At 49.9% G+C, this 12,779-nt stretch overlaps 1 protein-coding gene across 9 annotated transcripts in view; it reads right to left on the bottom strand.

Moving 5' to 3' along the window:
* Window positions 1-12,779, bottom strand: part of SUN1 (Sad1 and UNC84 domain containing 1) — a 51,879-nt gene that overhangs the window by 22,930 nt on the left and 16,170 nt on the right. For 6 of the 9 annotated variants that reach the window (XM_060032589.1, XM_060032587.1, XM_060032584.1 and 3 more), the window contains 5 exons: window positions 8,546-8,695; window positions 6,972-7,156; window positions 6,022-6,048; window positions 5,733-5,918; window positions 184-381 (listed from right to left, as the gene is read on the bottom strand). In XM_060032589.1, the coding sequence (XP_059888572.1) occupies window positions 184-381; window positions 5,733-5,918; window positions 6,022-6,048; window positions 6,972-7,156; window positions 8,546-8,695 (746 nt within the window). The remainder of the gene's footprint in view (window positions 1-183; window positions 382-5,732; window positions 5,919-6,021; window positions 6,049-6,971; window positions 7,157-8,545; window positions 8,696-12,779) is intronic. The other 3 variants (XM_060032592.1, XM_060032591.1, XM_060032588.1) reach the window with 2 other exon arrangements.

Here is a 12,779-nt window from a genome sequence, read left to right on the forward strand (position 1 = left end):
CCAGGAAACATCCAGAACTGCACAGAGAACAGGGAGAGAGATGCACAGCAAGGCTGCGAGAGAGCGAGGCCGCAAACGACGCGAGGAGAGGGCGTGAGCGAAGCGCCACGCGGGGCAAAGAGTGTTTTCTCCACCTTGAAAGCTCTATTTGGTGGAAAAAGGAGGAAGAAAGTATTTAAATACCTTTTGATTCATGGCTTTTTGACTCACAGCTTTTTGATTCGCGATCTTTTGATTCATAACTTTTCAATTTGTAATTTTCTGATTCATAATTGAGCTTCATTAAAGCCACTTGGAAGAGCTGAACTAAGAACGAAGGAAAGGACGCCGAGGTGCGCGTGACCAGCGACAAGATGCTATCCCTGCAGCGAGCGGCGCGGCCTAGTGAGAAACCGTGAACACAGTTACTCCTCTCGCAGCACGCGCTCCCTATGTCAGAGCCTGATGACTCACTTTGGGCAAAGTGGAACCCACTTTTTTTTCGGCTGTGCCTTGCGGCTTGCAGGGTCTTAGTTCCCCAACCTAATAAGCTCGGGCGGTGAAAGCGCAGAGTCTTAACCACTGGATGGCCAGGGAATTCCCTGGAACCCACTTTTTTAAATGGACACCAGAGACACACACTCGGGCCGAGTTGCAAACCAGCCCCATCCTGGAGCGCCAGCAGCACCACATCTCTCCCACAGGCCGTCTTCCATAAAACATCCAATCTGAGGTCACTTCACCCCAATGCTGTTTATGCACACGCTACCATCTTTAGAAATTGGCAAACGACTTCTCTTCCCTGACCTCCGGCCCAGCCATCCCACTGTGTTCCCAGCCTCGAGAAGGCCTGTCAGCGAGAAGCAGCCCCTTCAAGGACGTCCGCTACAGCACGTGCCGCAGGGTACACAGAGACACCCGACGTGGCCACCTGAGGCTCCTTTTCCTCAGCACCTGGAGCACCAGGACAGTGCGACCTCTATAACCTACAATGTGCAGGGTGACAGTCTGCAAATCACAGTGGCTAGAAGTTTTTATTCTTAAAAAAGTTATTTGTAGTGAGGTGGATGAACCTAGAGCCTGTCATATAGAGTAAAGTAAGTCAGAAAGAGAAAAACAAATACCATATCCTAACACATATATGGAATCTAAAAAAAAGGTTCTCGTGAACCTAGGGGCAGGACAGGACAGGAATAAAGATGCAGACGTAGAGAATGGACTTGAGGACACGGGGAGGGGGAAGGGTGAGCTGGGACGAAGTGAGAGAGTGGCATGGACATCTATACACTACCAAATGTAAAATAGACAGCTAGTTGGAAGCAGCCGCACAGCACAGGGAGATCAGCTCGGTGCTCTGTGACCACCTAGAGGGGTGGGATAGGGAGGGTGGGAGGGAGGGAGACGCAAGAGGGAGGGGATATAGGGATATATGTATACACATAACTGATTCACTTTGTTATACGGCAGGAACTAACACAACGTTGTAAAGCAATTATACTCCAATAAAGATGTTTAAAAAAAAAGTTTCTTCACTGAGTGGCAGCTGAAGTATGAGGCTTGTTCCTGCACAGTGACTCCATGGGACGGCCTGCAGCCGGGGCTGCTCGCCAACGTGCCCAAATGCACAAATACCCAGCCCGTTCACTCACCCCCGGCTCAGCTCCCTGAGTTTAGGGTACATGCGTGAGGCCAGTGGGGACTGGAGAGGTCTGAGTTGGAGTGATTTCAGAAGAAATAAAATCAGAGCTTTCCCCCCCGCAGATAGCCTGAATAAAGGAGTAGGCTATCTGTGAATTGGAGCCCTGAACCAAAACAAATGTAAACCTGGGGCCAGGAGCCCCCGAGTGTCAGGGCCAACTCTGTGTTACCCCACTCACACTCTTCTTTGTTTTACACCGCAGCATGAACTTTATACAGAGGTCGGACAAAAACAGAAAAATTCATGAAGAGGTAACGCAGGATCTGTCTCACTGACAATCAGCGACACCAAAATCCATTTTTCATTCATCAAATCGGCAACATTTTAAAAGAACAAAAATATAAACACTTATTTAGCAAGAGTACATGGAATGGGGACCCTCACGTGGCCATAGGGAGAGGGCAATCCTGGTCAGTCTTTTGGGAAGTCAACTGGAAGAATCTATTTAAACTGAAATTGTAAACAATCTTCTTTTCTCAGCAGTGATAAGTATTTATTTAGAAGCTGCTGGGCGGAACACTTTTTAAAATATATTTAGTCGCTAATCGCGGTTTCTTCAGGAGGACGGGCTCCATCAGAGCTGCTCCTCCATAAAGCCGGTCAGTAGTATTTCAGCTGCTCAGCTCAGAGGCCAAGCCGCAGCGTGCCACGCCGCCCACTTCAGCCTCAGCCGCTCGGCAGTCACAGCTGTCCAACCCCGAAGTCAGCCAAGTTGGCTGGTCCCTCTCCCGGAAGCAGCAGACGTTTCAGTCCTTACTTCTCTAAAGACTAAGGCTGATTCAATTAGCAAAATTCTGCTCAAAGCACCCAAGACAACCGACAAAGTTTCAAAGGAATGACTTTTCATTCACTCATTCATTCATTCAGACCTATCTTTTCTAAGTTAGTTTACACCTTCTACTGGGGGACGCAAGCATTGCCTTAGGCAAGAGAAAAAACACAGAAGTGTGTGTTTTCAGATTCCAATTCCCTGGGTCCTTCTGTGCGGTTAGCCCAGGGGCCAGGGAGGCCCGAGGCGCGCTGGCCCACATAGGAGCGCCTTTTGGCAGAGCCGGGTCTCCCGGGTCTCCAGCCCCTACAGGTTTCTCACACAGGTGCCAGCCCTCACAGGAGTACTGAATCTGTCCATCTGCACGCATCCTATCAGCACCTTGCTTTGGTGAGCGCTGTTCGATGTCCCAGGGAAAACACATGGAAGGCCTTTAAAGCCTTTCTGACGTGGCCCAGAAAATCACGTTTTGTCAACAATGCACTCAACCTGAACCTCAAAAGGTTTCAGAATCAGAACCTACGTGGCTCAGGCGGGATGAACGATGTTTAATGCACACCTACGCTCCTTCTGGCCTGCCTACCCGGAAGACTTGTGCACATACACAAATACACCCAAAGAAAACACTGCTTTTAAAAGTGTACAAACAAGAAAGCCTGAATGTCCACCTAGACACTGACTAAACAAATTTCGATACAACCATAAATGCAATATTAGACAGGCATCAAAAAGAATGAAGTTCATCGCAATTACCATTTAAAATGAAAAAAATTGCAAAACCATGTATTTGAAGTAAAGACAAAAACACACTCCATGTTTCTGTAGGAACATGAAAGCAAAATTCAGGTGGTGCTTACACAACACTGTGAAATACCAGTGGATTGTACACTTTAAAATAGTCGGTTAATTTCATGTTATATGATTTTCACCTCATTAAAAAGGCAGGAGAACCCACAATGAACAGGATTAGCTGCAGCTCCCTCCAGAAGGGAAACCAGACAGGGACTGGGGAGGGACAAGGGGTGACTTAATTCATCTAGTGAATAAATAGATAAATTTAAAGGTTTAAAGATTTCACAATGAGAATATAAGAAAAAGAATAGAAAGAAAGGAAATGTGGGGTGGGGGTTAACTTATGATTGTGAAGAGTTACCCATATTTTGAGTAAATATGCCCATGTAACAAATTCATGCGGTGTGACCTCAACCACGCAATAAGAGTGAAAAGCCTCTGGGTGTAGGTTATGGGTGATTTTAATTTTCTTCCTTGCACACCTCTGTGGTTTTCAAAAGTTCTTTGATAAATGTTTTACTCAAATAATTAGAAACTAATTTTTTCAGAGGTAACAAATTAGCATTGGGTCTACAAACCACTGCTATAATCTAAAAGAGCAAGGGGCATGATAAGAATAGAAGCTCAAAGCAAATAACAGTATAGTAACTTGTTTACTCCACCAAAATACTCAAGACCGATTTAAGCAGGAAGTGGGATGAGTTTCCAGAAGCTGCCACCAAAGCTACCACGGCTGACCTTCCCTCTGAAGACACAGCAACCACACAGCTGGGTTCAGGCCCACCATCCTCCATGCTGTCAGAACAAGTGGCTGCATTGTTGGTGACGCAGACGTAGCTGGGGGACAGCAGCAAACACTGCCACAGACAGGCGGCGACCTGTGAGCACCACGACTCCACCAGGTACCGTTTGTGGAACGTGCTTTTACTCTGAGAAAGGTGTTGTGCTCAACTCAGCAACGGCACACTTCAAAATGCAGCCTCAAAACCCGATACACGGCATGCCAGGTGCGGAGTCCCGGCCCTGGGAGAGCACTCAGAGGACACAGCGTCTCGGGGAGGGCGCCCTGCAGGCGAGATGCCTGGGGCCAGGTCCAAGCTCCATCACTTACCAGCAAGTGTCTGAAGCTGGCTGAACCTCAGTTTACTGGTCTGTACAATGAGGGTGACAACTGTCCAGCAGGGCTGCTATGAGGGTCAGTGAGGTCATGGGTACAGAGCACAGGAGGCAGAGTGAGCGCTCAGCGATGCTGGTCTCTACAGCACCCACACGATCCAGAAACTGTTACAGAGGAAACGCTCACATTGATTCTGCCACCCCCTTCCCCTCACTGTATTCCCACACTGCGCTATTAACGCTAAGGAGGTCGGTAACACTACAGCAGCCAAAACCCAAAGGTCTAGAAACGAGGATGAGACGCCGAAATAGAAATAACTGTCAGTCCAGGCATCATCCTTCATCATGTCAAAGTCACCATTTGAGAAGTATGAAGTGGGCATCCTCGTGCGCAGGGCACAGCCAGGAACACAGGGATAGACAGACAGCGCCCCGCCCTCCTGCACTGTTCTGTCCAGACCCTGTCCACCTGCCCGAGCATGTCCTCTGGCTCTGCCAAGCACTCCAGTGCTCAGATTAAACAGACAAGGTACCAAGGGCTTGGAAACAAGGCGACACATTTCAAGTCGAGGACTCCCAGCCTCCCTACGTGTTCCCTTAAGGCAAACAGTGATCACAGCAGCCGCGGAGCCCCGAGCCTGGAGGGGCACATCGGTCACACGGTGGCCCCCAGAAGGGCCTCTGTAGCTGTGTTCTCCCCAGGGGCCCAGCAGCGAGGCCGACTCAGTCTGGCCCAGGTGTTGATCAGAGCTGGGAACATGGGCAGGCCCGGGCCCTCTGTGGTCAAGCTGGCGCACCGGGGTCCCAAGGGCCTCCTCTGCCGGTCAGCAGGGCCAAGGTTGCCCCGCGAGACCTTCCACCGTGCCTGCCGCCCTCCCAAACAAGGCTGGTGTGCCATGTGCCCCCCAGAAGCTGCACACTCCCGGTAAGCTGCCCCTGCGGTCACGGACTCTCACCCACAACAGAGACCAGAGACAACACGTCCCTGCCTCAAGCATCACCGCCTCCCACCCTGACTCCCTGGGCGCCTGGCATCTGCGCCCCTAGGAAAAGAAGGAGCGTCTGCAGGTGACTGCACAGCCCACAGGTCCAGTTCAGGACGAGGTTTCTCCTGCTTACTCCAAGTTCAAATTTATGGAATTCCAAACACTCCCAGGTACAAAAAGACCAACCACATCAGATGTAAGTTGAGAGAGGAGGAACAAAGCTAATTTTTGGTGCATCTCTTAAACTTTTAAAGGATAACTTTGAGTTCGAGTCTACAGTAGAAACAGTGCAGACACTGAGGCCTATAAGACAAGGTTGATGAAAAGAAAAGGAAATATCTAATATTTGGACGTGAACTCTTTTTCTAACTTTTAAAAGAGCAAGACTTACGTTTCTGACTCCTATCCCTCGAGTAAATCCTTGAGGCCGGGCCACGGGCAGCGGAGTACGCGGTGAGCGCGCCTTTGCGCTCAGAAAGGAGGCTGCAGTCGCTGCAGGTGTAGCCGTTGCTCCCTGCTGCTTCTACGGCCCCTGCGGCCACATCGCCGTTTCCCTGAATGGCAGCTTTATTCCCACCTGAAGTTTGCAAGAAGGAGATGGAACCTGCTTATTACAATCTGCAAACACCTAACTAAAACCTCCATCTTGAAAAATGTGGGGAAGAAAAGGATGAAATTACCTTTAAGCTCTCCGTCATCGTCAAGACCTAAAAAACACACATATTTTTGCTGTTGAGCTCAAATTATTAAAACAGAACAAAATACACAAACTCAGAAGTAAAGGTTACAATGGTTAATAAATCAGTATCATGGCACTGGTCAAGACTGACTTCCTACAACGCCTAGAACTAACAGAAATGTCTCCAGGTACATGCAGATGCTTGCTTTCAATCCCAGGTGAAAGCAGCTCTGGAGAAAACACCTTCCCACACGCTCTGTTCTCACGCACTCTCACACTGTCTACACACACACACGCTGTGCACAGAAGAAGAGGCAGGAACCTCAGCACCAGCACACTTGCCTCCTCTGCTGCCCGCGAGCTACTTTGCTAGTGAGCAAAACAGAATACGAACCCCAGCGCTTCCCAACTCAGCACATAAGGTTTCTGGAACTAATCTAATCTTTAATTCTTCTCAGAAGGGCCAACCGGAACATCAAGGGGACACAAGCAGCTTTGCGGCCCCTCAAAGCCATGGCCCCTGTGGCCATCGAGTCCTCCACAGGGAGGACCGGGGTCACGCTGCTGCCTTAGTCATACAGGTCATAAGCCACATCGTTTCCTAGGGTCAATTCATCTACACTAGATGCTTTCCAGTGAGACAAAAATTGCTGTCTGGAACTTGAAATCATGCTGGTGAGTTTACCAATGACTTTGCTTAAACATCCCATAAAAGTCATGCATTTAGACACACAGAGTTAATCAGACTGCCCTGACCACTCCACTCCATCTTCCACATCGCGACACACAATCGGCAGCTGGAAGCAGTTTCCCTGTGTTTCCGATCTCAGTCCAGAGGAAGGCCTCCAAACTTCCTGGGGCTCCTTCCCCCCAGTAAGGGGAAAAGGGACAACCTGGCCATGACACCCCTTCTTCCCAGAAGAACTGGAGAAATCACTGGAGATGACTCACCCCAGAAGTGGTCCACTTTGGTCTGCTCGCGGATCAGAGACTCGTCCAGCACAGGAGGCCGCAGACAAGCCGCAGCCCGCGTGGCACTGGAGCCGCTCTGGCTGACAGCCAAGGACAGGACCTTCCTCGAGGTGTGGTTGATACTAAATGCCGGCTTGTGTGCACTGCTGTGCTGCTTTGCTAGTCTAAAAAGGAAGGAGAAAGGAGCAAGTCTACAGACTTTTTCTAGTATATACAAATGATTACATTTTACCAACACAAAATCTTTGCCTGAGAATGAATATACTACTGTTAAGGCAACGTGTTCTTATGCCCTTTCTGCTGTAATGAGACATCTGTTAATCTAAAAAAGGAATTGTTAAGCTGGGCTCAAGAACTCCTCCTAAAATTGTACACACAAAGTAGTTCTCAGATTATTTGGGGCCTCATGACCCAAAAGTGGTTCAAACTAAAAATAACCTAAGAATAAAAATGACCTATATTTTGAAATTATATGATTTATAGATTTAGTGTCCCCCCCACCATTTAAAACAAGTAACTGCATCCACAGGCACATTCCGCACTGTTTCTCAGTCACTAGTAAAGGTGGAACAGCATCAAGTACAGCGAGGAGAGGCTGTCGCCAAAATCCTTCCTGTACTGGATCTACCACAAGGATGGAGACAAAGCCCTTGAAGACCCTCCCCACTGAGGGAGCGAGAAGTGAGCAAAAGGCAGGGAGCAGAGACAGGAAGGCCCCCATGAGCAGATGCACCGGGAAACCTGGTTCCAGCGTTGCTCAGGGACAGAGAACCAGCCTGTTACAGCCGTGGTTCCCACAGCAGTACCTGCAAGAACACCCCAAACCAGGATATCCAAGAACCTCACTGCAAATGAACCCCAGGAGGCCGCTGGGCGTGCAGTGTGTGAGTGTGAACCACAGATGGGGAGGTGACGCCACAGACACCAGCGCCCAGCCTTGCTGTCAGGCCAGTGTCCCATCACCTCTCAACAGCCACCATCCCACTCCCAAGAGTGGACCACTCAGGCAGGAAGCTCGTCACTCTTACATGAGTGATGTTAAAGGAAAGCTGTTACTTTTATTCTTTATCTCTTTATCTTTAAATGGCACAAAGATCCTGCACACTTTTGCCCCTTCTTGGGCACAAATAAGTGATGGGCACGTGGAGAGTTCAGAAATCAAGTGAATAGGACAATCATAAATACAGGTAAACATCTAAACTTCACGCCTGTATCTGTCAGTTCACACAGATTTTGTATACAGACTTAAAGCACTAACAACACAGACACCTGCAGGGCCACATGATGATGGGCAGGGCTCCTCCCTTAACTGCTGGTGGGGCCTGCTACGCAGATGAGCTGGGAACACTTGCCCCGAACGGGATGGGTGCCCGCATCCCTCTTTACACCAGCGCCAAACAACCCGCACACCCCAGCCCTGGTTTCAGCCTCATTCACAGTAAAGCTACGACCATGTGTGCAGCTGGGTGTGTACACACATATCTGTAAATTCGAGAGAGTGAAGTTTTACAGACCGAAACCTCATGTGTTTGGTTTTAACTGCTTTCGCTCACCTGGCCGCTCTGTCCCCAGCGGGGCCATCCTCAGCGGCTCGGGCTGTGGTGACCAGGCGCAAACTGCGGCGGGACATTCTTGGAGAATCAAATACAGGATCCAACTTGTGCTCAGTCTCGAAATCCAGAGCATCAGAAGAATAACTTGAACTAGAAGGAAAAAACCTCATCATAGATGAACACCGCTTACCACACCACTTTGAAAAACAAACAAATAACAGAACGTGCAACCTAGTGTGAGTTTTTAAAAACAGCACATGCCACAACTAAGAGTCTGCATGCTGCAACAAAGATCCCGCATGCCACAACTAAGACCTGGCGCAGCCAAAATAAATAAATAAATAAAATATTTTTTTTTTAAACGAGAAAAACAGCCATCACTATGTGAAGCCTTTCCGACAGAGCAAAAGCAAGCTGGCACCCAACTTGCTCAACAACTGATGCCCCTACATTTGCTCTGATCACAGCACATGTGAAATGAATCCCCCAGCTGCCTGGTGTTCAAGGCTACACCCGGCCCTGGGGAGCACGTGAGGACGTGCTAAATTCACGAGACTCCCCACCTAGGAATGAGATCAACGTTGTTAGAAAATCATAACCGTTTACTAGCAGACACTGTCTGATAAAGCAGTTAACAAGACAGTGACCACTACGTGACATTTAATCCGAGATCCCAGTAAGTCACTGAATGAATCAATGTAAGGAGAAAAGGAAAAGCCAGTGACTGAGCCACCAGCGCACTTTGCATTTAATTCATCATAAACCCAGAGACAAACTAGTACACAGAAAAGCCACTCCACTACCCTTCCACATTATTATCTTAAACCAAAACACAGATCCTTCTGTGCTGTCAGCAAGTTTTCCAAATCCAGAAACGTGAGTTGAGAACCTGTTCTGTGCCTCCTTGGGGGCGGGGATCCTACAGACAGTCCAGCAGCCGGGGCCACCAAACAGTGAGGACTCCACACCTCCAGGAGGTGAGCTCACAACCCGACAGGAAGGAGGAAGGTGAGAGAGGGAGGGAGAGGCCACGACTGCCACAGGAAGCAAAGCAGGCCAAGAGAGGAACTGCAGCCCAAGGCACAGAAGGTGGGGCTGCAAGAGAACCTCGGTCCTGGCTTCAACCAAAGGGCCTTCGCGCGCATGCACGCTAGAGGACAGCCTGCACCCTGGAGGCCCTGGGCAGGCCCCGCTGTGGCAGAGAAGGGAGCTCCAAACCCCTCAGGTAGTTTATCCGCAGGAGGAGGTGGAGACGCTGGGGGCACATCCAGCAGGCAGTGGGAGGACAGACCCCGCTCAGGACAGCAGACCACTGGGCTAAGGGTCTGGAAATCCACGGTAACCAGGGGTATCTGAGTTAAAGTAAATGGGCTTAAGAACATTTCCGCGTTTTATTTTATATTATAAAAATATTTTCAGAATCAAATTCATCATAAAGTTATCAGATATGACACTAGAAACTGTTAAATCAAACCCTCAGAAAGTTATTACAAATTGCTTCAAGTTGTCATATCCATTTGAGGCGTCACACATAACTTCAGGAAAAGGTCCTCCTCAACTTGAGAGGCTGGAGTGGGGCAAGACAGAGGCTGCCCTAACCCACACTGAGCAGCAAGGACGCTAAACTCTACCTAATTTTAGTATAAAATATGCTTACTTTTCTTCCAAGATTATTTTTAGTATTTTACATAACTACAATTCTCGTTTAAGAAAATTGTTATTTCAAGTCAGAATCTACCACGTAAGAATGGACCAGTACCCCTCCACCACCTTTCTCTTAACCTAAGTCCTGGGTTTAGAGGACGGCCATTTATGAACTTGAACATCAAGAGAGGACAGTGCAGTTCAAGTCCACCGGCCTCTGTCAGGCCCCAGACCAGGTGTGTGTCTCGAGGAGCAACCTAGACAAATACGCAAACGTGCAGAAGGCAAGAAGCTGACGACGGCACCCAGACCTCTGTCTCCCACCCCCACACGCCCCAGAGGCTGCAACTCAGGGGACATGACAACGCTGCCAGTCTGGAGAGGGTCCTGGCTTTCCAACACAGGACCTCTAACACAATGCCCCTGCCGGCAGAAGGGTGTTCCAAATACCTGTTACTTTGATTAGAGAGGGCCCTGGGAAGAAGCCAGTATAGCGGCTGTTTGTAAGAGCAAATGAGGGAGTTCCCGGTGGCCTAGTGGTTAGGATTCCGTACTTTCACTGCCATGACCCCGGGTTCAATCCCTCGTTGGGGAACTGAGATCCTGCAAGCCGCGCAGCATGGCCAAAAAAAAGAAAAGAGCAAACGACTGGGAAATGTCCATTAATAAGGGGATGATGAAATAAACTAGGATCCATGTACCTTATGTAATGCAGTGAGGCCGTTAGAAAACATAAAAGATCTATATATACTGTCACAGAAAGACCTCCAAAATATACTGTTAAATGAAAAAAGAAATACTCTATTATCATCCTATTCATGTTTTTAAATATATATATATAACATAAAAGCACAGGGTTCAACCCATGGTCGGGGAACTAAGATCCAGCAAGCTGTGCAGCAATGCCAAAAACAAATAAATAAATTAAATATTCAATAATAAATAAAAGCACGTATTACCAACACAGATGGTTAAGAGCTCAGAAAACACCTCCAAACCGGTAACAATAGTTACCTCTGGAGTTGAGAGGAGGTAGGACCATGTGTACTTTCACTTTGAGCTGGATAGTGCTCAGCTAAACAGAAGCTGCAGCAGTGTTCACAGCGGGGGAGAGAGAGGGATATAGGGAGTGAGGGAGTGGGGGAGGGAGGGAGGCGGGGACCAACAGTTCTGTGCTGAGTTCAGACCTGAATGTTGACAAGCGCCTCTGTCTGCACCTGAGGGGTGCCCACCCCACGACTCTGTGAGCGCTCCACCAGCGCCTGTGCCCTCCTGCCCTAGGCTGGGATCCCAACCATCATCTGTAACAGGTTCCTATAGACAGATGCACCCAGGGCCCGGCAGGTCCCGACTGCCTAGCAACATGTGTGACAGTCACCTGCCCCAGACTCTCTCCTCTCCCCTCCTTCTACCTTGGGTTCTCAACACCTGGTATTCTGACTAGTTGTTTTAAAAATATCATTATCTTTTAGAGATTTGCTTCAAAACAACCCACTGGGGAGGGGAGACCAAGTACTGGTAACTGCTGAAAATAAGTGAGAGGCGAAGGGGCTTATCATCACTATTCTCCAAACTTTCACACTGTTTGGCATTTTCCATAACAGAAAAACATCTTAAAGAAATGGCATGACCAGGATGCTGCAGGATCCTTTACGTGTTTACTAAAAGTGCTGAGGCTGCAGGCCAGCAGTGCTGGACATGGGGTGGTCAGCCAGGGGCTACCCAGGTGGTAATGAGACAGACGGTCAGAGTTGGGAGTTTAGCAGGTGGAAGGGGAGGGTCTGGAAGGACAAGGATATGAGGAGGACAATTTTGGGCCAGGCCAGGTGGCCAAGGGCTGCGGGGAAAGGCTGCAGGGAAACCCAGCCTCCAGGGACCATGAGTTGCTGCTGGAGCTGGACGGTAAACAGAGGCTTCACTGAAGGGTGGGGACGTAGAGACACACTGGCAGGAGAGGGAAGGGCAGGTAAGGACAGAGCCGCCTCAGCACTGCCACGTGAGGCCAGTCCACAGCTGGGCGTGCCCCCTCCAGACTGGGTGTCGGGTGGCTGGGACCCTCGGCAGGAGTTCTGCTCCTCGTGCTGCGGCGCCCGCCCATCACCGCTTCCTGGGCCTCTGTGGGCCCTCGGCACCCAGGACACCCTCGGGCTGCCATCATGGCCTGCTGATGGCCAGACCAGAACTGCCGCCCACATGGCTCCTGAGCCTGGGTCTCACACCCCCTCCCGCTGACTGGTGGTCCTGCTCCTGTGCCCACGCCAAGCCGTGACTGTCACGCTTGCCTCCTCCTTCATCCCCTTCCTCCAGTCAAGCACAAGGCCCCCAGCGTTCCCTCCCGAATCCCTCCCTCCCCACGCCCTGCCCAGCGCTGCAGCGAGTGGTCAGGGCCCCCGAACTCCTGCCGGTCTCTGACCAGCACCGCCCCACTCTCCATATCTGCATAACCCTGGTTCCACCCACCCCGCCCGGCTGAAACCCTTCGCTGCCCTCCCCGCCCCCCCCACCGCCCTCAAACACAGGCCCACCTCCCAGCACAGCTCAGTCCGCCCGCCTTTCCCACTTCAGTTCTCATCCACTTCCGATCCAGCTG

The sequence above is a fragment of the Delphinus delphis genome, chromosome 15 (assembly GCF_949987515.2).
Source record: "Delphinus delphis chromosome 15, mDelDel1.2, whole genome shotgun sequence".
In the NCBI taxonomy this organism is placed as follows: Eukaryota; Metazoa; Chordata; class Mammalia; order Artiodactyla; family Delphinidae; genus Delphinus; species Delphinus delphis.